The 23,930-nt window shown below is 43.2% G+C and overlaps 1 protein-coding gene across 2 annotated transcripts; it reads left to right on the top strand.

Moving 5' to 3' along the window:
* Positions 1-162: 162 nt before the first annotated feature.
* On the top strand, positions 163-23,678 carry LOC100830135 (polycomb group protein EMBRYONIC FLOWER 2). 2 transcript variants are annotated; one of them, XM_014903256.2, is made up of 24 exons: positions 163-515; positions 1,270-3,162; positions 4,793-4,908; positions 5,317-5,464; positions 5,563-5,618; positions 5,893-6,007; positions 6,098-6,245; positions 6,336-6,401; positions 7,045-7,181; positions 7,905-7,964; positions 8,154-8,272; positions 9,225-9,283; positions 10,233-10,285; positions 10,580-10,636; positions 10,718-10,777; positions 11,155-11,204; positions 11,286-11,464; positions 12,410-12,616; positions 13,115-13,244; positions 13,359-13,407; positions 14,065-14,148; positions 14,283-14,362; positions 23,121-23,210; positions 23,322-23,678. In XM_014903256.2, exons 3-24 carry the CDS (start codon positions 4,874-4,876, stop codon positions 23,443-23,445), a joined length of 2,106 nt encoding a protein of 701 aa, XP_014758742.1. In that variant the 5' UTR covers positions 163-515; positions 1,270-3,162; positions 4,793-4,873; the 3' UTR covers positions 23,446-23,678. The 2 variants fall into 2 exon arrangements, with proteins under 2 accessions (XP_014758742.1, XP_024311060.1); XM_024455292.1 differs by lacking the exon at positions 23,322-23,678 and having other exon boundaries at positions 23,116-23,212.
* The last annotated feature ends 252 nt before the right edge of the window (positions 23,679-23,930 follow it).

Genomic DNA, 23,930 nt, shown 5'->3' on the forward strand with positions numbered 1-23,930 from the left:
GCGTCCGACGGTTGTACGACGTGATATCAACCGCAAGATGATTTGATCGATGGTTCATGCCTTGCGTCGGACTGAATCGTAAGTGAATCTGGTACGTATAGCAGTGCTCAAAGAAAAAAACACTAGTGGCCCGTGGCAGGCCGGTTTTGGTATGTACAACCCTTAGAAAACCCACCAAAACACTTCGGGCCGGCTAAACACCCACACGCGGGTCGTTCTCGCGTCTCCGCACTCTGCGCCGTCGCCCGCCTCCGCCACCGCCCACCGTCGGCCGTCGGCCCCCGCCTCCCCGCCGTCTCCTCCAATCTCAGGCCGCCCGCGACCTCTGCAAACCCGACGCGTGGCAACGGCGGAGTTGCCGTCCTCCATGGCCGTCGGCCGCCCGCTCCACTCTCCGCCGCAGGGGCAGCGACCTAGCACCTTCGCCGGAATTCTGGGCTTGAGTTTCCTGCGAAAACTCCGCCGTTGGTTGGTTCTTCTTATCCTTGTGTCTGGTTTCCCAAGTCTACACTCAGGTACCTTACTCAACGCCGTTGTTCTTCTCTGCAACCCAACCCAATAGACTTGATGTCTAGCACCGTATCAGTGCTTGAAGCACATCAAAAAATCTGTTTTATTACATTGCATCAGAAGATCAAACATATGTTGTGCACGTCATGGATCTTGGAATTGCACTCAAACCAAAACATACGTAGGATGATGGTGGCTTTGTGCCAATATTGCCAACAGTTAATTTTTTTGCGACGAAGCGGATCAGATAGTGTTTGGTTCCATGTCACTAGCAAGCAGCATGTGCTCTATTTTGTCAAATACCTTTTGTTTGACAATGTAACCATCATAACCTGCATATTAGAGCCATCCCATTTCTCTAATCCTATAATATTCCAGTTTCCAGTCGTCTTTTAAATATAAATTGTCTTTTTCTGCTTAAACCAAGATTATCTTGCAATTAGTTTTCTTTGGTCCTACACATCTGCCAAGGAATTGCTGGTGTTTTTTTTGTCTAATAAAGCTCATTTGTCAGTCATTCTAATGCATTGCATTTACACTTTTGGGACCATGAGCAAAACTGGTGACTGTTGAGTGCGACTTGTACCACTAGATTCAGCACATCAAGTCTCAATCACTGTGCGATGTTTGAATGCCCTGTTCAGAATTGCATTAATGTATTTTTCAGCATTAGCACAACATTGTTTACTGACCATCTCTTCGCATTTTGATGTAAAAAAATACCTTTTGATGTATTTTTAAACTGGCTGTGTTTTACAGGTAGAGGCATCTGATATCTGGATTCAACTCCTAGAGAGAGCCCAACGAATCAAAACTGGAGGCTTGTCAAAAACTGCTTCGGCTCAGAATGTTTCATCTGAAGACATCGATGTTTTTGTTGCATTATGATTTGAGGCTTGCCAAAAACTAGAGGATTTGTATTGTTTCATCTGAAGTCTACGAATCGATGTACTTGCTTGCCTCAACTTCCATGTACTGGTATACTCCAACATTCGCTTTTGAAATCACTTTTGAAAAAATAGACCGAGCTGAAGTTGTAAAAATTAGATTTTTTATTACAGTTCCATGTATTGATATACTTCAGTTTGAAAACCCTTCTTACAAAACACTTGTGACAAACACTGGAAATTGAGGGAATTAAGGAAATAAGTTTTTTTGGTGATAGGGGTGTTTTCACTCAAAACACTAGGTAAAAAACTAGAAAGCACATAAAAACCCCTGTGCCAAACAAAGCCTTATCATTTAATTCTTTTTCTATATTATTTCTTGTAAATGTCTGAAGACATGCAGTGGCTCCAGTAAAGCAGAAGGAAAGATAAAAAGAAAGCCACGACCCACAAGTGCTGTGATGCTTGATACTTTCATGCACATATTGTATAAATGTGTACATTTCAACAATTTAAAATTGCAGTACTGAAGTTGTTGACCTGAATGCAGTTTCTAGCTTTCTACTCTGTCAGTTGCATCTAGATAGAGATAGATATGAAAATGATTTAATTTGGATAGAAAGATGACATAGCTTCAGTCTCCTACCTCATGTGCTGCGGGGTGTTAATAGTCCCGGCCTTACTTTTGGGTTCTCGATTGGATCTGAAAATATAACTAGTGCTTCATGTAAATAGTGGTTCTCGTACTGTAGTTTGTTTTGCATGTGCGATTCTCAATTGGATTCCGTACTGTAGATTGTTTGCATGTAGTTAACAATAAGAGTTACGTTTATGATTTTGTATATGTAATTTTAATGTTAAGAGTTACTTTTATGATTTTGGTAGATGTAGTTGCAATATTTTTGTGGATATAGCTTCACATCTTATTTCAAGTAAGAATTATTTTCACATATTAAATAGTTGGATCTGAAGTGGTTCATGTAAATCATCATGCGTAACTATACTTGGTTGTAATTAATCCTGAGAGCTTTTGAATTACCTAGGAATTAATCAAAGTAACTTCTAGACGATCTGCTGTAGATAATCCCCGCTGCATGTTTGTAATTCTTGCATAGTTGCTCCTTGGTTCATGGAGATCTGGTGGGACAAAGGAGGTGGTGGAGGGGAAGAGAAGTAGAAGGGGAAAGTTGGAGTAGAGTTTCTCAACTCTTCCCTCTTTCGGGCAGACAAATCCACACGACACGCCCACCTACCCCTTCCTTTATCTCTCTTTCTCTCTCATTCTCTCCACCGTCCCCCAAGATCTAGACTACCAAAACGGTCGCTCTAGGGCGTGCCCATTCCTCGCACCGTGCTCACGCCCGGCTCAAGGGAGCCGCCGTGCTGGCCTTCCCTCGTTCCGCCTTGCACCACCGTGCCCGCCTCCCCTCGCGTTGCTGGTGGCCCTCTTCCTACGCTTTACCGTTGTGAGGCCACCGCCATCATTGACGGGATCCGACAGATTCAAGCCTGGTGTTCCGAGATCTGGTGGATCTCGACTGCGTCGACGAGATCCGGAAGATTCAAGACTGGCGTTCCGAGATCCGGCGGATCTCGACCTTCTTGACGAGATCCGGCAGATTCAAGCCCGGCGACCGGATCTCAACTTCCTCCCTGCACTCCGTCATTGCAGCGGATCCCCCTCACGGCCGCACGCTCCGCCATCGCTTGCCGCCGGCCGACGCACCAGCAGGAGGCTACCACAGCTCGCCACCAGGGCCAGGAGGTGAGTCTCCTCTTTGTGTCTCTGTGTTTTTTATTTAAATTTTATAAAGGCCGCAAAATAAAAAGGTTATAAAAGTATAAGTGTAAAAGAGAAACTTAAAAAATAAAAGTTGAGAAACCAAAATTTGATACTAAAAGTTATTACAAGAAAAGGTCAAAAATAAAAGTTGATAAAAGTAAAAGTTCAGAGATTGAACAGAAAGTAAACCAAAAAAAGGCAAAAAAAACCTATCCCGACAGCATCTTTTCTTTTGGCGGAGCACCGCCAAACAGCAGCTTTGCCCAGATTTTGCCTTGCAAAAAAGCCAAAAGTAACTTGCCGTCTGCAATGAGTGCTCCCGCTCCCGCTGTTACTAGCACCCCCATGCACAGTAGCAAATTAGATTGGTGGTGGGGGACTGTTTGGCTTGGTAGAAGGGTCTCCAAAAAACAACCTGTAATTTTTCTTAGTGGAGATTTCTTTGTACAAATCTTCAAAACATCTGTCTTTATCGTTGTCACATGTGTGTATGCGTCTAACTTGTTGTTTAATAAATTACGTGGCTACTTTTAAAAAAAAAGAAGTACTCCCTCTGTCCCATATTAAGTGACGAAATATTACATGTATCTAAACGCTTTTTGGGTATAGATACATCCATATTTGGGCAAATTTGAGTCACTTAATACGGGACGGAGGGAGTAGCAAATTAGATTGCTTTTGTGGAAATCTTGGAACCACAGGTTTGTTTCCTAATACGAACTGTCCCCTTTGGAGAACACAGATTTGGAATGAGGCCTTATGTACATGGAAGGACGGAGTAGATTTTTGACATTTACAACTATGAGATGCGATATATGTACAGATATTATGATAAAACGCGACACATAAATCCAGCAAGAGACCTGCACGAAGATTTGAAGCTGCCAATGATGCACATCCGTGTATATATGTCGAGCAAGGTACAGAACCGGTCCTCCAAGAAGTGTGCACCAACCTTCAAGACTACAACACCTCACCACCTACTGTTGTAGCGGAGATGGGATTTATCTCTTAAATGTTCTTCTTAACACTAGACAATATTAGGCATGGTTTTGATGGGCCACTATTGCCCAAGATCTTGGCCCATCCACATGGAATTTAGTTCAATGTGTCCCAGGCCATCTCGGCGCAAACAAGGCCGTATTATGTTGCTATAACAATTTCAGACAACTGAACTTACATGTGAATACTAAGAATAATCAAAATCATGCAAATGAGAAATAATATGAACAACTAAAAGCAGCACTTGTCAAATTGAAACTATCGACTTATGGTAATCCAAGATTTTCCAACCTCCTCTGGATTGATGTGTATGTAGGATCACAGGTATCACATTCGTTTTTATACTGGTGGCATTAGTTATTTCTATGTTCTTCCTTCGGGGCCTAAGAAAAGTTCTAGAACTGCTCTAATTTCTACTGAAACTGGAGTAACATTTCTTTCCTTAGTAAAATCTTGATTCAGATTAGTTGCAGTTATACCTTATTTACTGCTGCAAGAAGTTAGATTTTCCAGCAGGATCCGATCCTATTCTTGGATACTTGTTAGCAAAAAGATTTAATGCTATCTTACTGATGTAATATCTATGCATATTGTTTGGTTCTTTGTGCAGGCACTTCTTGTGTGTGGTTGTGCGTGCTGATTTCGGTGGTTTCCTGTGACACCACGGGAATCGAGGTGCTTGCTAGCAAGGATGCCAGGTCTACCATTACCTAGCGATGATGCAACGTAAGGCGCTATCCACTTTTCTAATTTTACTGTTCTGTTTGAGGTATGTTTCTTTTACTTTGAGCATCCATGATCACTACGACTGATGAAGTTACGCTATTAAATTATTTTACAAAATGTCAGAATGGTTGGGAAGTGCGCTGGTTAGTGTCTGGTCAGGTTCCATGTGAGCAAGTATTTTTTTTTATGGTAAATGACCATTAATTTATGGTTCCATGTAAGCAAGTATTTTTTTATGGTAAATGACCATTAATTTATGGGAGTTAATGATTACTCACTGGAAATCTATGTGAAAACACTAGTAGTGACAGAACCAGTTAAGTTACTTTGCTTGTATGGTGTCTAGCTTCCTTGTTTTTACAAGAGATAGATTCCTCCTTTATTTTGATGCAACTATTGTTTGCGTAGGAAAAATGGAGGTGGATCCAGGTCTGCAGATGAGACTTGTGAAAAGGATACAAGAGTTGGACTGCTTCCAAATGAGGAACTTTCACTTCAGGAATACTGCAAGCCAGTTATGCTTTATGAAATTTTTCAAGCAAGGGCTATTGAAAAAGTAAATTTTTATCCAAAAATTGTGACTTTTCTTTTAGCATTCAAAATGGTTTATGTACCTTTGGTTTTAGATACCGGTGACTCAACTCAATTTTGCAGCCCCCTTGGCTTCAAAGATGCCTTCGCTATAGGATAGACGCGAAACGGAAAACGAGGTAAAATTATTGAATGGTTCAAAATTGAAATATTTCCACTTAATAGATGTCTTATTACATATTTAGCTGAGCATCTTGAGAAACTTGATTTGGTATTGTTCTTGAATTTATTTCATAGTAGAAACATGAATGGTAGCTCGGTCGAACAATGCTTAACAACTTACTTAAGCTTTTTCAAAGAGCAATCACTGTAATATGCTAGTGACATGATAGAAAGTTGGAACTCATTATGTGGAATGGGAGTACTGACAGATGTGTGTATTAATAAATGTAGGAGTTGGATAACAGTATCAATTTCTAGAAACAGAAATGATGTATTGCCAACACAGGGTATATTTCCACTTCACATTTTATATGCCACACCAGCTAGTAACGTTTCGCATGAAGGGGTAAGTTATTTTGTTATTCATACAATTAGAAGTTAATTTGTGTCTATCAGATGGTATATTTTCTCATTTATGGCTTCATGTTGCATGCAGCATTCTCCAGTATATCAGTTCAGTCGGGCTTGTCCACTGACCTCTTTTATTGAATCTGGAGATAGTGGCCAAGCTAAAGCCACATTCTGTATCCCTGGGTTGGAGAGTTTAGCAGACTCCAAAGATAATATAATCCTCATTAGCTACGGTATAGTGTGCATCCTATGTTATTATTTGTGCATAACATTTATTTGCTGTCATGAAATTTGATTCCGCTTATTTTCTTCATTTCAAAAAGGCCAACGTGGACAAAATCTTTGTGAGAAATACCCAGAGACCCCTGTGCAGTATTCTTCTTCTGAAAGTAAGTTGTAGTTGACATGAATGTGGCTGACAATTACAATGTATTGTTCGTTAAGTTGGATTGGTCTATTTGTTTTTCCTGAAACACCAAATTCTTGGCTGAAAATTTTCTTTTTTTCTTTGAAGGATAACAAGGTTCTGTTTCAACTATATGTCTAGCACACACCCTGTATTAATAGGGAAACAACCCAACCCTTTAAATCTAGGTGTTACACTGTGAACAGCAACATGCCAAGCTTTCTTTTTATGTGGATTCATGGGGAATATCCAAAATTTTCAGTTCTACTCCAAGCCTAAGAAACAGCAGACACGACATTCTAGTTCCATCTGTAACTACTCAACAAAAGGAAGTGTTGTGTTAGTTGACCAAGAATAGGCTATATTTGCCAATCTTTTTGAGTATTTAAAATGTGGATTGTTGTAGCTTGTTGTGTTAGTTGACCAAGAATAGGCTATATTTGCCAATCTTTTTGAGTATTTAAAATGTGGATTGTTGTAGCTTCCATTGTAGTAGCCAATATAATCTCAAACTTGTGACTTCTAAAATAATTAAGTACATGGAAGGTTTAATTTCTCAGCAACCAGCAATATGTTTGTAGTCTTATTTAATGGTCTGACTATTGTACATTGGTACATTTTATCAGAGCTTGGAGGCAAATGTTCCTGGGGTACAATACCAATTGATTTACTCGTTTCAACTCTGGAGAATTCCATACCTTTCAGCTTGGGGCACACTGTTGAACTGACAAAAGAAATTAGGATGAGCCCAGGCTTCGTAGAGGTATGCTGCAAAGTTCTTGAAGCATGTGTTACATATTCTGACAACCATTATATTCAAAATTGTGGGATAGATCAGCCCCACTTGTTGTATGACACTAGTTTCAAGAAAGAAATCACTTTACGACGTTCACTTGCACTTTGCGACCTGTTTGAGTTTTAAGAATTTATTAAGCATATTCCTGCCCATACTTTCATTTTTGACACTATTTAACAGCTTGTACATATTACAACCAAAAATATCCAAGCTTCAGTATTTGATGCAAATTTCTAATTACATGCATGGTGCAAATTAACAACTATTCTTATTTCATTGATTTTTTAAATGCTTGCTAAAGTGTACGGGTATGCTTGTTCTATAACAGTAGAAGACTGAAGTGCTCGTGGTAAATTAGCACCATACTTCAGATGTACCAGTGGCAAATTTCCCACATTTAACACTATTGATCGTATATCAACTTATATATTTGCATGCGAAAAACTCAAAAAATGAGAAAACGGCAGGAAAGCTGTCTTTCATTAGAAGAAATGGAGTATGATTTATAAAGAGGCTTGGAACTAAACTCTAAAAATTAAAAGCACCACAATCTGTAGTTATGGAGTATCGATGTGTCTTCGGCAATTTATCCTTGTTTTCATTCCCAGCCTGCTCAGATTTCTCTCTTGTCTTTGATTTCTATATAGATTGTATGTTGACTCTTCTTTTCTTCTTTTTGTACACACACAGCAAACATTTCTTGAGAAAAACAATTGCTTGACATTTTGTTATCGTAAGACTGATGCTACAGTAAGTCCTTCTCTTTTTCTTTCAGTAATCTAGTTATTATCGCTTCCGAATATGAGGAATCAATATTGTTTTTTTTAAAGGTGGAGTCAATATTGTTGATGTAGTATAGAAGCACCTTAGTTTTCTGAAAATTGCAAGTTATTTCCCACAGTTTTGCTTAGATCCAACATTTTTGTTTGTTATATACAGGGTTCATATGGACTACATGCAAGTATATATGCGCAAGAGGCTGGTGCAAGAGGCTTATCTCCTTACAGTTCTTACTCTGACGATGATGTTCCACTTTTTTCATCACCACGTGTCATAAGGTAACAGTACAACCAAGCATACATACTCCCTCCGATCCACAATATAAGTGTCTCAGACTTAGTATAACTTCGTACTAAATCTGAGACACTTATTATGGATCAGAGGGAGTAGCTCATTTCTGATATTTAATGGTGCTTTGTTCTCTTGTTACACACTGTTGCCATGCATGTTCTCAATGCTTATGTGTGTTATCCCCCGAATGCGATATTTTGTATGTTCCTTTGGAGTATCATGTGATGGTGCGTTGCATGCTCTCCTTAGGTGGCTGGCGTAAAAGCGTTCATATCGATTAGGTCGAGTATATTGCAAGTGCTTGCTCTCATGAAGTGCGCTGGAGCATAACTTCTAAAGATGTTTTTTTTCTGGATTGTGCTGCAATTGACAGTATCTTCTATAATACCGTGTAAATAATATAAATCCATATATGAATTTATATTCAACACTTCAGCTCATATCAGCAGCATCGTGGTACCATCCCATCTTCCCCACTATTGGATTCAAACACTTCCAAAATTCAGCGTTCTAACTAATATTCACAAAACGTATCGATTCAGGGATTTTCAGCTGAGGTTTCAAACCGACTCTGAATTGAAGAATTTTCAACCGAGATTGAAATGATCTTGCCCTACATTGAGGGCTTGCAAGCTGTCCTGGATTTTTATCCAGCGGACTTCGGTGACTTGCAAAACCAAATAAACATTCTATGCCCACCAAGCCTATTCTGTAACCTGGTTTAGCCTGGGAGAGGGTTACACCCGGCCTAGTCATTGCATGTTTAAACCTTGCTTGAATAAACAATTACCGAGTTCCATTCTTATCTAATACTCCCTCCGATCCATAATAAGTGTCTCTGATTTAGTGCAAAGTTGGACACTTACTATCGATCGGAGGGAGTATTGAAATGTATGTTTTAACTAAAATGTAACAAATTTCACTGCAAACTATCTACAGGATAAGAACAGGAAATGTGTCCTTTATCTACAAATGTAAGGATAAGAAATTTATTGATGGTTAGTTCTCTCTCTCTCTCTCTCTCTCTCTCTCTCCTATTTGGTTGTCACATGTTTGCATCATGTATTGGCATTTGTCCCTAGGTCCAATGTTTTTCCCATTCCATTTTTTGTATCTTTGTTTGAAATAGAAGCTAATGACTTCGCTTTTGTATCCATGCTGTGTATGATAAGTACATATAGTTATGGACTTGTGAGGTTTGGTTTGGGAAGAAGATAGGCTTGGAGGAGATGAACAACAGGCGTTGAGAGAGGACGAATTGCAGAAACCAGGCAGACATAACAGCAGGGAGAAAGAAAAAAGAACGTACAGGAATAAATAGAATTTTGGAAACAATATATTTGTTTGTTTCTTGCTTAGTTAAATAATATCTTTAAGCAAATGTAAAAGATTAGGACTATGTATGCTAACTTAACAAAACCATAGCTGACTTAAGTATCCTGAGTTTGTTTAGTCCCACTACATTGTTAATACCTACTTCTCATTGAATAGACAGAAACCACCTTTCTTACTTTAATATTTATTGTGTGCATTGGTACTATACAAGAAAGTGAACTAGTAGACAATTTTATAATGTTGAACTTTTGTCATGGAGTTAAACTTGCCATTCATCACCAATTATACTGATTTGATTCTCCAGTTCCAGTACCAGTTTTTGAACCTAAGGGAAAATGGCTTTTCAGAAAATACTTTTTCACAAGCTGTAGTCATCTCTACTTTATTGTGTGTCTATCTTTCTTACATCAAGCTACATGCATCTGCATTGTTATCTGTTGGCACTTTCTTCGACCCCTCTTCATGCTCAAGGTCCAAAGTTTAGTTACCTGTTTCAGTTCAGTTATGTGTCACGTCACTAATGGATATGTGTTAGTCTAGATTATTTTTTTCCTATTCTTCACTATTATGATTTTCTGTTTTTTTATTAATACACTTATACATTGTTACCAGTTACAGCAGATTTTTCTTGCTCCATTTGCTTAGTACGCTGTGGAAGCTTCAAGGTAAAGTTTGAAGCAAACTTTCTTTTTCTTTTTCTTTATCTTTCGCCATATATATGTTTCCAGTTGTTCCGCAGGAATGGTTCTAAAGATCATGCTACACACCTCATTTATGTTAAAGTCAAATATTTTTTTTGTTACTTCACACAGCACCATTGATGTTTCTCTTTTCTTGTCAGGAAATTAAGTGTGCATTTCCTTTCTCCATAGCTCCAACTCACCTTTATGTTAAAATCAATAGCCTTTTTTTTCATACTCAAGTCATATCTCATATTCTGATTTTTTTTGTGGTACAAGGGTTTGGAATGCCATTTAACCTCATCGCATGACCTACTATTCCGCTTCGAATTCTCGGTTTGTTAGCGTCTTAACTCTTCATTGCAAAATCTTATTCAATCATGATGTCTGATAATTAGTTCCTTTATTTCAATTCAGGCATCTAAAGACTGCCAAGCTGTTAATGTTAGTCTGAAGACTGTTGCCTTGGGACCAGAGGTAATTGTGATAATGAACTACTATCCAGTAACTGAGAAACAAAATGACGTTGATACATTTAGAGTCATTGTCGCTTAATTCGGTACTTCCCAAGTGTTTCAACTATAGAGAAAGATAAAGATGAGTCAGAATATTTCCCTAAAAAAACATGTCTCAGAATATTACACCAATGCAATCTCAACGTTGGTCCTAGCATTGTTTTGCTTTCTTTAAATTCAATAGGCAAGGGTGCACCCAGTGGGCTCAATTTGGATGTGCTGGTACCAGATGGGAGCCCACCCAAGCTGTGCAAATATTTGACATGCATGGCATTAAAGTTCCACGTTCATTAAATACTGCTTTCAATTGGGAAAACTAATTGTCTGTTCGATTTCCAGCTCCTGCCTGCAGGGATGGATCCGAGAGAAAGAATGTTTTTCTACCGCCGGTGCGCTCATATATACTTCATTGCTTTTAACAATAGTAAATTGTCTCCTCAAGTTGCCTAACTGTGTTCCATCATATGAAGGTTTAAGAGGTGTAGAAGATTAGAAGCGACAACTGAGAAGATCAAACTTGTAGATCCAAATATTATGGAACCAGGATCACCCAGAAATATGGGCCATATACACGCACATATTACGGAATCAGGATCGCCCGAAAAAGCCCAGAAGGAATCTGATGTGGACCATGTCCCAAAGGAAAATGGTACATTACACATCTTATGGGTAGTACATTAAAATGGAAACACAGGAGTATTTATGATGGTATCTTTATTCAGTGTTCAGTGGATTGAAATGATTCACATTTCTCATCTTAATTGATGTGTGGTCTTCAAATTATATGGCACCGGATGTTGAAGTTTGATTTTGCACCAATAAAATATATTACTTCAGTCCCACCCGTTTCCAAAACATGCCCTTATTTTGCCACTATCGTGTCGCCAACCCCAATAAATCTGCCAGTCTTTTCGCCTAAATGCCTCAAGGATCTTGTCAGATTACAGACCCAAGTGTGAGTTCTTCTCTCCCAATTCAACCACCCTATCCAAATCCCAAACCAATGTCTCCAAACAACAATGTTTATAGTAGCATCTGCTATCTGTTATCATTGAAGCAGCAAGGTCCAGGAGTACGGAGCTGGATTCTTTTTGGCTAAATTGAGACAGAGCTTGCCATGTTATCACTTGTGTAGATGGTGTGGAGGCGATGAGGCATGGCAACTTTTTTCCCATATGCTACTGAGTTGCCCACAAGGGCAGGTAAGGGCGATATGTTCGCTTGGGAATCCACTTACAGCAGCTGGATCGTGGACGGTGGTAGTGGGGAATTCATGCCAGGTTTCAAAATGGATTTTTTTTCTGAAAAAAAAGCAAAACCTCCCAGTCTCTGCATCCTCGGATGCACAAGACCATATTTTTATTAGAAATATGCCACATGTCAATGCACTGAAGAAAAAGGAATTTCTTCCCTGGTAGATTTGGGGGTGCCTTCCACCGTTGGTGACTTTGTGGCAAGGAATTTGTTGTGTCAGCTTGTTAAATTGATGGAAAGAGCCACCCGTCATTTTTTTTTGGAGAGACAAAGCCTAGAGAACCAGAGCATCACCGAGTGAGTTGCACGGTTAAAAATCCTGTCATTTCTCATCTTCCAGATCTCCCAAGCAGCAGATATGAAGACCACGCGGTGAATGCTCATAGGGAGGAGAGTCTTGGACAGCCCCAGACGATCCTTGCAAGTGGGGCTTGCACCCAGCGAGGACCAGCTGATGCCCAGGCGCTGCCAGCAAGCCCGGCTGAACGAGCAATTGAAGAAAAGATGACCACGTGTTTCCCTAATACCATCAGAACAAAGAGGACAGGCAAGCATCCCATACCTGTTACAGTGCCTTCTATCCATCATATCACGCGTATTCAGGCGATCCTTTGGTTTTCAACTTCAGTTTGACAGTTTTATCGTGGATTTATACATTGTGAAGAACTAATTTTATAAACACTTTATGCACTGGAGCCCTAGAAAATTCAACACTGCAACAGTTTAACCTGTACCTTAGTATAGAGTTTGGTAGAGTACTGATATGGTCTCCAGATCGACTAGCTACTGTATGGTGAACTAGTTATTGTTAGATTTGCAATTGTCATTCTGCTAGTAGTTGAAAACCTACAACTAGGTCTGTTTCCTGTTGATTTGGCATGATCCGTGTTGGTAGTCATACCCCCATCGTTAATTTCGTCCCTTATTCTGGTGGGTAACTGATTTGGTATTCATGTATTCATCCTGAAATCTGTTGCATATCATATCTTGTTCCTGATGTTATCTAACATTTTGAGGGATTTTCCTGATGTTCCTATATTTTCAGGAATTTCGGTAGCACAACCTTCAATTGATCCTTCTCCTGCATTACATGGCCGCAATCATTTACCACCATCAGTTCTCAAGTTTGGGAAGACAAGAAAGCTCCCAGTTGATCAAGATGATCACCACAGAAAGTAGTCCACTCTGTTTATGTTCTTGAACTACTTACCATTTAATGTTCCTCAGACTCTTCTGTAGAAGTTCTTCAACTAACTTGTTTGTTTGTTATTATATCAATCATTTGGCAGCCGTCTACTTCTGCAAAAACGTGAGTTCTTCCATTCTCAGAAGGCACAGGTGATTGAAATAGTAGTGCAGCCTTCAGCTATCTCTTGTGCTCGCGTGTTTGACCGGTGCATGTGCACGCACATGTTTGTTGCAAATTAGGCTTTCACCTACGTCGCTTGTTGCATGTACCTGTTGAGACTTTAGGACATGCATAATTATGTTTGCAAAGTAACTGCACGTACTGAGGACTTTTTGTGTATGCACATATTGAGGTTATTTAAATATTATCTTTACACATTAATTTATGACTGTCTGATGCTGCTTCACGTTTATATCATGCATGGGAAAATAATAGTTGAACCTTGTTTTGTTATTTCATCGCTGCCCTGTCAAAAAATACTCCCCGACAAAAAATGTTTCATAGCTAGTTTCTGGATGAAGCATGTGAAAATGTATGGAAGGCGTGCTGACATCATTTTCAAACAACTGTGAAAAATTGATCATGTTTTGCCACTTAACATTATTTCTTATGGTACTGCTAGATCTAGGTTTCGTTATCTCACATTGAGCTTTGCTAGACTTTCAAGTTATGTTCCTACATTTTGTTTCATATGCTCGTTAATGTAAGTTGACCATCTGTACTGATATTTTATTTCCTAAGATCGTAATGATGTACTCATTTTTAGTTATTTTGCAAACTCCAATGAAATTTATCTTACATTGTAGAGAATGGAACTAGAAGAAGTTTTGGGGGATCATGACAGTGAAAAGGAGATTGATTATGACATAGCGGACCTTGAAGATAGAAGGGTAAGATCAGATAGTATTTTTGTTCAGCTCATGCAGAAAAACTTGAAATATGTGCAAGCTTCTTATATTCACCTGAGCTCAATCAATTCCTGAATGGATGTTTAATTCTGGTTAACTTCGCTGAGTAAATGCAGTTGCTTGATGATTTTTCTGATGTTCGAAAAGACGAGAAGCGTATTATGCATATGTGGAATTCATTTGTTCGGAGACAAAGGTTAGTCTATCCCAAAATTTTCATGGTACATAAGAGAGATTTGATCTATTGCAACTATTTAGTATTTTGTTATTTTTTGTGGTACCCAGTTTGGGCCTTGGTGGACCAAGTCTAATTGTTTTTACTCATAATCTGTTTAAGGCATTTTTATTGTTAAAAAGCAACTGTTGGGATGGCAAAACAGATAAGGACTAGGTAATTTCCTGGGAAGGGCATCAGTAGAGTTTAGAACCAAGTTTTGGCTGAGTTCTGCCAAGTTCAGATTTACTGAATTTTGATACCTACTTCGTTTGGCCCTTTTATAAATTATTTCATAATTAAGCATGTTGGATCGTTTTTAATCAAATGTTTGCCTATTTTGAGCTATGTTCAGTATGGTGGTTAAGGTAAATCTTCCTTGGCTTAAAGCTTTCATGAGAACATGGCTATATGGGGGGGAGACTGCCTATTGTTAACGGAGCAAGTAACTCCTTTTCTAGAGAATCTTAAAACAACATTTGCACATCTTTTTATTAAGAGAGCATGTATACACATACAAGAAATGAGTTTGAATTGCAAAACTTACATGTTAACTTAGCCAGTAACTCATTTTTGCATGTTGGGATAAAATGAGCACTTCAGCCACGGTGCATGCCTTTGTTTGTAAAATTCAAATTATGAAATTTGCTGCATTAGACGAAGAGGATTTGGGCATAACAGGGATAGGGCCCATCCCACGCGTCTCCTCTGGCGACTCAGGAGGCGACGCCGCCCAGGAGCGGCCGACGCTCCGCTGCCTCCCCCCTGTTAACAAATGCCAAATCGATTTTTCCATTAGGTGACAGAACAATATACAGAGGAGTTTACATGGGCCTTGGGCCTAGGATATCTAGAAGCATATAATACTCTAATACTCTTAACAGCCCCCTACAAACTCAAGGTGGATCTGAAACATTGAGTTTGAGAATATGGAATTTGTGTTGTTCTCTAGTTTGAGCTTTGGTGAAGAAATCTGCCACTTGAAGCTCCGATGGAACATATTGGAGATGAATAGTTGATTGTTGACAATGAGAACGTGTAAATGATGCATCCACACCAATGTGCTTGGTTAGCTCATGTTTGACAGGATCATTAGCAATCTGAATCGCTGCAGTGCTATCACAAAGAAGTGATGTTGGTGCATCACATGAGACACCAAGATCAGCCAATAACCAACGAAGCCAAACAATCTCTGATGTAGTAGTAGCAAGTGCTTGAATCTCGGCTTCAGCACTAGAACGAGACACATCAGTCTGTTTCTTGGACTTCCATGCAATGAGAGATGTACCAAGAAAGAGGCAGTAGCCAGTGACTGACCGACGATCAACTGAGTCACTCGCCCAAGTAGAGTCAGAATAAGCACAAAGTTGAAGCTTATTATTGCGAGCATAGAACAAAAACCGGCGCGATGTTGTCCCCCGCAAGTACCGAAGAACACGAAGCAAGTGACTAGTGAACTGAGGTAGGAGCACTGACAAACTGACTGAGGATGTGAACTGCATGTGAAATGTCAGGTCAGGTCACAGTGAGGTACACAAGACTGCCAACAAGATGACGATAACGAGATGGGCCTTCAAGCGGAGTGCCATCAGTGTGGCGCAGTTGCAGATGGAGCTCCATTGGTGTAGCAGCAGTGCGTGTATCACTAAGGCCCGAGCGAGAAATCAATCATGGGTATACCTTTGTTGAGAGAGATAATAACCATCATCATTGTGCTTAACCTCAATTCCTAGAAAGTAAGTGAGAGACCCCAAATCTGACATTTTAAATTGCTCACTCAACTTCTTCTTGACAAAAGCAATATACCCCATATCATCTCCAGTTATCAACATGTCATCAACATAGAGTAAAAGAAGCGTACGACCACGCTCAGAAGTATGAATGAAGAGTGCAGGGTCATGGTCACTGGGCGAAAAACCAGCAGCTCGAACAACAGAACTGAACCGCTCAAACCAAGCACGAGGGGCTTGTTTGAGTCCATAAAGAGCCTTCCGAAGGCGACATACATGACCCAGCGGAACCTCAACACCTGGGGGCGGCTGCATATAAACTTCCTTGTGTAGATCACCATGAAGAAAAGCATTTTTCACATCCATTTGGGAAAATTTCCATGACCGAGCTGCAGCAACAACAATTAAAGTACGAATAGACGTCATGTGAGCAACAGGAGCAAAAGTCTCATCATAATCTCTCCCATGAGTCTGTTGAAATCCTCTTGCAACAAGCCGAGCTTTATGACGCTCCACAGAGCCATCTGACTTGGTTTTGACCTTGTACACCCATTTGCAAGTAATAGGGGCTGACCGAGGAGGAAGTGGTACCAAATCCCATGTACCGGTACCTTCCAGGGCAGCAAGCTCCTCAGACATAGCTTGTTGCCACTCAGGCAATACAACCGCTTCCTGATAAGTTGTAGGCTCATAAGCTGCCCCTACAGAGAAATCATTTCTATATCTGTTTGGAAGCTCAAGAGAGGAGCGATCACGAAGAGCATACCTTATGGTTTGAGAGGAGTCATCAGTGCAAGGATCTATGGGACTAGCTGGAGGAACATAAGATGAAGGAATAGACGTTTGAGTATCAGGTGAGACTCTAGGATGACGAGTGTAATGGAAAGGAAAGCTATCTAGAAGAGGTGGAGCTAGTGGAGCTGGCGGAGGAGAAGGTGGAGCTGGCGGAGAAGGTGGCGCTGGTGGAGGAGAAGGTGGAACTGGTGGTGACTGATCAGGAATAGACTCATCTGAAGAGAAGATAGGTGGAAGTGAAAGAAAAGAGGTGGACTCTAAGGAGGTGGAAGATGATGGCTGAGTCGAAGAGGAATAGAAGAAAGGTTGATCCTCAGCAAAAGTGACATCTCGAGAAAAGCGAACGCGATGAGCAGAAGGATCATAGCAACGATAACCCTTATGCTCAAGACTGTATCCAAGAAAAACACACTGAACAGATTGTGCAGTTAACTTGGTACGCTCACGAGGTGCTAAAAGAACATAGCAAGTACAACCAAAAACACGAAGATGGTCATATGTGGGAGGAGAACCGAACAGAACCTCACCAGGACACTTGCCCTGAAGACGAGAGGAAGGTTGCATGTTGATGAGATACACATCCGTAGAGATAGCTTCGCCCCAAAAATGAGTAGGGACAAAGGAAGAAATCAAAAGTGTATGAGCTGTCTCGATAATATGACGATGCTTACGTTCAGCGACACCATTTTGAGCATGAGCACTTGGACATGAAATCTGATGAAGACTACCCTCAGAAGAGAGAAACTCACGAAAAGTTGTAGATAGATACTCCCCCCTAGAGTTTGAACGAAAAACACAAATAGCACTAGAGAATTGTGTATGGACCATGCGTGCAAATGCTTGATATATGGAAATCAGTTGAGAACGATGCTTCATGAAATAGACCCAAGTATACCCAGAATGATCATCAACAAAGATGACATAGTGTTTGTGACCACCCTTCGAAACAAAAGGAGAGGGACCCCATACATCAGAGGGTACTAAATCAAATGGGCGACTAGAAAAAGTGGTGCTCGAAGGATATGGAAGCTGTATCTGTTTTCCTAGCTTACAGCCCTTACAATGAAAACCAGTGTCAATCGGAACACGACCCAAAACGCCCTGCTGAACAAGAGTAGATAAATGAGAACCACATAAATGACCTAAACGATGATGCCACTGGGCAAAAGAAAAAGGCAAAATGGATCTCGACAAAGATGCAGCAGGGTGAAACACGGATGAAGCAAAGGATGGATGAAGGTATAAGGTGTCAAGAACATAGTGGGATGTGGATCCTCTGTGACGACGACCAATCCCAATGATCCTCTTGCTCTGACGATCCTGCACATAGCAAGAGACATCATCAAATCCAATAAAATAGTTTTTATCAGCCAACTGACCAACTGACATGAGATTCATTGAGAGCTTAGGAGCTAGGGACACATCTGAAACTGCAAACTGAGAGGTGGAAAGAGTCCCCTTATGGATGACTTTGCATGAAGTACCATCAGCTGTATGAACACAAGTACCATCCGCAATAGGTCGACATGATGTAAGGCAAGAGCTATCAGATGTCACATGGAAAGAAGCCCCCAGAGTCCAACACCCAAGGAGAACCAACACTTGACACTGAACATGATGAAACATGATTGCCCGCTGATCCATCAAGCAATGCTTGCAACCGACATAGTTGGGTCTGAAAATTGCTAAGCTGATTCTGAAGTTGACTCAGTTGAGTTGCAAAATATTGCATACTTGTGGAGGCCGAAATGGAAACATTAGCATCATCTCTGTGACACAAGGAAGGACAAGGACCAAGCAGACCATTAGAGTCCATGATGTGCAACCAAACAATAAGGAGCAACACTACACCGGCACCGATAACCAAGTTCTGATCCAAACAAATGAGTAGATAAGTAAATATCCCCAGCTTCTCTGCTCGTAACCGGCACACTTATGCAGCAGCAATCTGAGAACCAAACTGCAGAAACAGACCGAATACCTCTGTGTCCCCGCACACAACACGTACAGAAGAGAGCGAGCAGACCAGAAGCACTGTAGCAGCAGAGGAAAGGAAATCCAATGGAGACGGAGGGCAAACAGACCAGCACCAGAGGAAGGAATCCAGTGGGAGAGGCGGAGCAGAACTACAGGAGAGGTGGATGCGGAGCAGAGCAGCAGCAGGGGAGGTGGAGGCTGAGCAGAGCAGCAGCAGGAGAGCAGGGGAGGCAGAGGCTGAGCAGAGCAGTAGCAGGGGAAGAGAAGCACGGCCGAGTCCGACGTGGACTCATGCGGTCGGCGCGACGGGAGCAGTGGCCGGCGAATCGCCGCCGGCGGCGGCGGCCAGCAAGGGTAAGCTACGGTGGAGATGGCCAAGGCTCTGATACCATGTTAACAAATGCCAAATCGATTTTTCCATTAGGTGACCAGAACAATATACAGAGGAGTTTACATGGGCATTGGGCCTACTATATCTAGAAGCATATAATACTCAAATGTATCTCTGTAGCCGCATACTTCCCTGAAGTAGAAAACCGTCTAATTTAGACCCTAAAATTCTTAATACCAGATAAATCACCCCTTTAGCGGTTTTGGGGCTGACGTGGCACATAGGACGGCTTACGGGCTGATTCACACTGCAAGTGGGCCCCGATCCAGCTCCTGTGCGTGTCATCTCTCTCGTTCTATTCACCGACCACATCAGTCATTGGAGCCTCATCCTTCCCCTGCCGGTGCCATGGCGCCGTCCCCTCTCTGCCCACCTCCTCCATCTCCGTATTTCTCCTCCTCTCCCGAGATCTCTCCCCCTGCGCCTCTTCTCTTCTCTTTTCCGTTAGATGAAAGCTTCCTCCTCCTCTGCCATTTTTGGCGAGCTCGTCCGGCACACCCCAGGCTCAGCGTCGGCCGCCTCTCGCTTCGCATCGCCTCGCCAACCTCCCACGCGAGCGCTTGGACCCACGCGTGCTCTGAGCCGCCGCCAGTGCTTGTCTTCCCCGACACCGGCCGGATGCCGCCCGACACCAAGCCACGCTTCCATCCACTTCGCTGACTCGCCTTCGGCGATTCGGCCCCTCGAGCAGCCCTCGAAACGGGCAGCAGCGACTTGGCACGGGCGTCGCCATCCGTCTCGTCCGACCACGGCCTTAACGGGAGGCGAATGTCGAGGACGGAGACGGCGGCGGGGCGGGGGATGAGGGAGGGCGCCGGCCGCGACCTCACCGACCACCGGCGCAAGAGGAGGCCCGTGCGCGCGGCGGGGCGGGGCGGGGGACGAGGGAGAGCGGGCCACGACCTCGTCGGCCACCGGCGCGAGACGAGGCCCGTCCGCGCGGCGGCGCGGGCACAGCGTAGGCGCGCGAGGACCTCGAAGAGCGTGTCGTCGGGGAGGGCGCTGACACGGTCGTCATCTTCGCCGACGGAGCGAGCTCCATGTCCAGGCAGCGCTGGCGGCGTGGGTATGATCTGACGCATCGGCCACTAACCCATCCAAGAAGAGAATGAGCGGGGACCTGCAAACTTTTTCTTAGAAAAAGAGTAAGAGTCTCAACAGTAGCCCTTTCGGTCAGCCAACACCACCTCATCGGTCAAACAAATGAGTCAACAATCCTTATCAGTCTCTAAACCGCCTTAAATGTGCCACGTCACCCAGCAAAACTGTTAGGGGGTTGATTTATTAAATTAGACGGTTTTGCACTTGAGAAGGGTATGCAGCCAGAGATACATTTGAGGGTGAAATATGAACTTCTTCTGCTCTAATACTGTTAACACCCCCCACATCAAGCCCAGCCTTTGCCCCCACCGGTCCTCCCGTCTGCCATGTCTCTCCCCTGCTCCTGTGCCCGTTGGCTTCGATCTGGATCTGGATTCATATTCATCGGCAGAGAAGCTCGATTGGGGATCCTATGGGGATTCCGACGGCTTTGGGGTCCCGGATTCCCCTGCTGCGGCACGGAGCTCACCCCCTGCCGCGCCTCCGTGCGATTTGCTGGCTCCCGTTTCAATTCCTCCGTCGCTAGCCGTGTCGGGCGAGTCTTCGGTGCACAATTCGATTCCTTCGCCTTCACTGCCGCCGCCGGCCGGGCTTTCGACGCCGCTAGTGGCTGCTGCTGCTCCTGAGGTCAATGTTGCTAGGCAAGGATGGATTGAAGTCTGTGGAAGGCACCGCCCGCAGCAGGTTGTGCCGTCTCCTTCTGCTCCGGGGGAGGGATCTGGCAGCAGGCTCGCCTTCCTGCAGAAGCTGCGCGGCAGGTGCTTTCGGTGCCTGGCTCATGACCACTTCGTCTCGGCCTGTCGTGACCCTGTTTGATGCCTTGCTCGTCTCTGTTCGGGTCATCAGCAGCGCGACTGCCGCCAGCACCTTCCTGCTCGCTCTCCTCTGCCGGATTGCCTGCTACCTCGCTCTTGGGCCTCTGTTGTTGCGCCTTCTGCCATGCCTGAGAGGCAGCATGTAGCTGAGAAGCAGTTTGTTCCTGAGGTGTTGGTCGAGCATGTGGCTTCTGCTGATATTTCGGCGGCGATTGAGGTTGCTCTGAAGTCCCTTATCCCTGCACAGGCTGAGCTGCTGTGTGTCGAGCTGCAAAAGATGGCGACCGTTTGCTTGGACGAGACTGTCCAGCCCCTGCATGATATCGCCGCCTCCATTCAGAGTTTGGTCTTGCAATTGGGAACTATCCTGGAGCGTTCCGAGGTCACTCTTGGTAAGCTCGCCTCTGTGCCTGTTGTGCAGGTGGAGGCTGCCCCTGACGCTGATGCTTCACAGGCTTCTCCAACTCTGCTTGACCCGCCGAAGAAGCTTGTTGTCAACTTCACTGACGGGGGGCAGACTGTCATTTTGGCCATTGCTCTCCTCGTTGCCGGGCTTCTTCTGCGACTGATGAGGTTGATATACCTGTGGCACATCCCGCCGAGTTGGTGCCGGATCTGATCCGTGCTCCCTGGAATCTGATGTTCAGTGTATTCCGTCTGCTACGCTGTCGTGCGCTGAGCTCGTCCCTCCCGTGGAGATGTTGTGCCCGCTTGAGGAGATGCCACCTCGGGTGGGGCACCCAATCTCCTCCCATACGATCAAGAAGAATGGTGGTTTCAATGTGGCGCGCATGATGAAGGCCTTTGGTGCTCCTGATGAGACTCCAGCTAATGTTGATGAGACTCGAGATGAGGCGTGAGGTGTCGCCTACCACGATGGCGGATTTCATCAACAAGTTTACTTGCACACCCCAGTGCTCTGCTCGGAACCCCCATGCCCCAGCAAGTCAAGATGGTTGCTTCCCCTCGTGTCGTTCGGTGTAGCGGCAGGCTGGTCAAGGAAAACAAAGGTTGCACTGTCCCGGTGGCTAAGAGGGCCGAGATTAGGTTAGCTGAGGCTTTTGGAGAGATGCCAAATGGTAAGGAAAAAGAGGGTGACCCCGAGGAGAGCGCAAAGACGACGATGAAGGCATACCTGGAGATGTACAAGAAGACGCTCACGCTCAAGGCGATCGAGGCGATTCATGTCTTGGCTGGCATCAGCGGAAAGGCACAAATGGACCTCACGACGTTAGGGTTCACTTGTGATGATCTATCGGTGGATACTCAGGAGGTTAATGTATAAACATGTGACTCCTGACAGTTGTTCAGCCTCTTTGGTTTCGAGCCGTTGTCGTCGCCAAGAACCAGCGCTATTCGAATGGAGACACGTCGGCATATGGAGCTTTTCAAGGGTGGAGTGAATGTGCAAGTTGTTTTTGAGTTGCACCTTGTAGTGACCTTGAGTTTGGGTGCTTTCGTGTCCGGATCAGATGATGTTCCTTAGGTTGTTTTTCGACCGTTCTTTGGCAATAAATAATCCGTTGATGGTTGTTTCGTCAAAAAAAAAATTTGCTGCATTATTTCCATATATAGCGAAAGAGCCATTGGAACTGACAGTTGTGCTCCATTCTGTTTAATTTGACAGAATACGTAATTATGGTATTCATCTGTCCTGGATTAACGTACATGCTATTCCCTCCGTCCAACAAAAGATGTCTCAAGTTTGTCAAAATTTGGATGCATCTAAACATGACTTAGTGTTTAGATGCATCTAAATTTAATCAAAGTTGAGACATCCGTTGTCGGAAGGAGGAAGTACTAGATTTGGTTCTGTAGCAAATAGCCATAGAAACTGATTGTTGTACTATACTACTACATTTCTGTTTGCTTGTATCCTGGAGATAGATATTGTGGTTTTCCTACTGAAGAGTGAAAAGGGTTAAGTGCAGGGTAGTTGCCGATCGTCATGTACCTTGGGCTTGTGAAGCATTCTCCCGGCATCATGCACAAGAACTTGTGGACGACCCTGATCTACGATGGTAAATGACTGCTTTAGAAACCTGCCATAAACATCTCGCGGTTCTTGCTGTTCAGTTTTTTTCTTTCTTTTTTTGCTTGTTTTACAACATTCTTGCTTGATGACCAAACAGGTGCTGGAGACTTCTCATGATAGAACTCTGGAAGCACGGTTTACTAAATGGCCGCACCATGGATAGCTGCAACGTTTTTCTCGACAACTTCAAGAAAGAAAGCACCGACCCCAAGGAACCATAAATGTTCGTGGAAAACATTGGCAAACTTGATTTGTAGGAAATATTGGCAAAACCGAGTAGTAGACGCCGCTCAGCAGAGTTTAACTTTAATTTCCTTGTCCGTCCGGATGCACTCATCTGGATCTCTATGTTGCATTCTGGAATTGTGGTTCTTTGCGGTATCAAATGACTGGATGTTTTTCTTTTTTCCGTTGAAGAAGAGTAACTACTAGGCAGTAGTATATTTTTCATAACGTTTTAAGTGTGTCATCTTCTTCTTGTTTTGCTGGTAGAAGAAAACTCAAAGATGGAAACAAAGCAAATGTACAGTCCATGGAACTGAACATCCAACAAAACAAACTCCTCTCTGATCATCTTCCTTCTTCCTCTTGTAGCGACACGGCTGGCGCGCTCCTCTTTTCCAAGCTCCCGCACCACCGCGGCAGCCTGCTGCTCGTGAGAGAATGGCAAACCGAGAGCGTGCCCATGCCCACGCCCACCCTGACC

This window comes from Brachypodium distachyon, chromosome 4, assembly GCF_000005505.3.
Source record: "Brachypodium distachyon strain Bd21 chromosome 4, Brachypodium_distachyon_v3.0, whole genome shotgun sequence".
NCBI classification, from domain to species: domain Eukaryota; kingdom Viridiplantae; phylum Streptophyta; class Magnoliopsida; order Poales; family Poaceae; genus Brachypodium; species Brachypodium distachyon.

Coding starts and splice junctions, on each gene's coding strand:
- LOC100830135 (XM_014903256.2), top strand. CDS start 4,874: ATGCCAGGTCTACCATTACCTAGCGATGATGCAAC. Junction 7,182..7,904: donor TGAGCCCAGGCTTCGTAGAG/GTATGCTGCAAA, acceptor GTACACACACAG/CAAACATTTCTTGAGAAAAA. Junction 10,637..10,717: donor TATTCCGCTTCGAATTCTCG/GTTTGTTAGCGT, acceptor ATTTCAATTCAG/GCATCTAAAGACTGCCAAGC.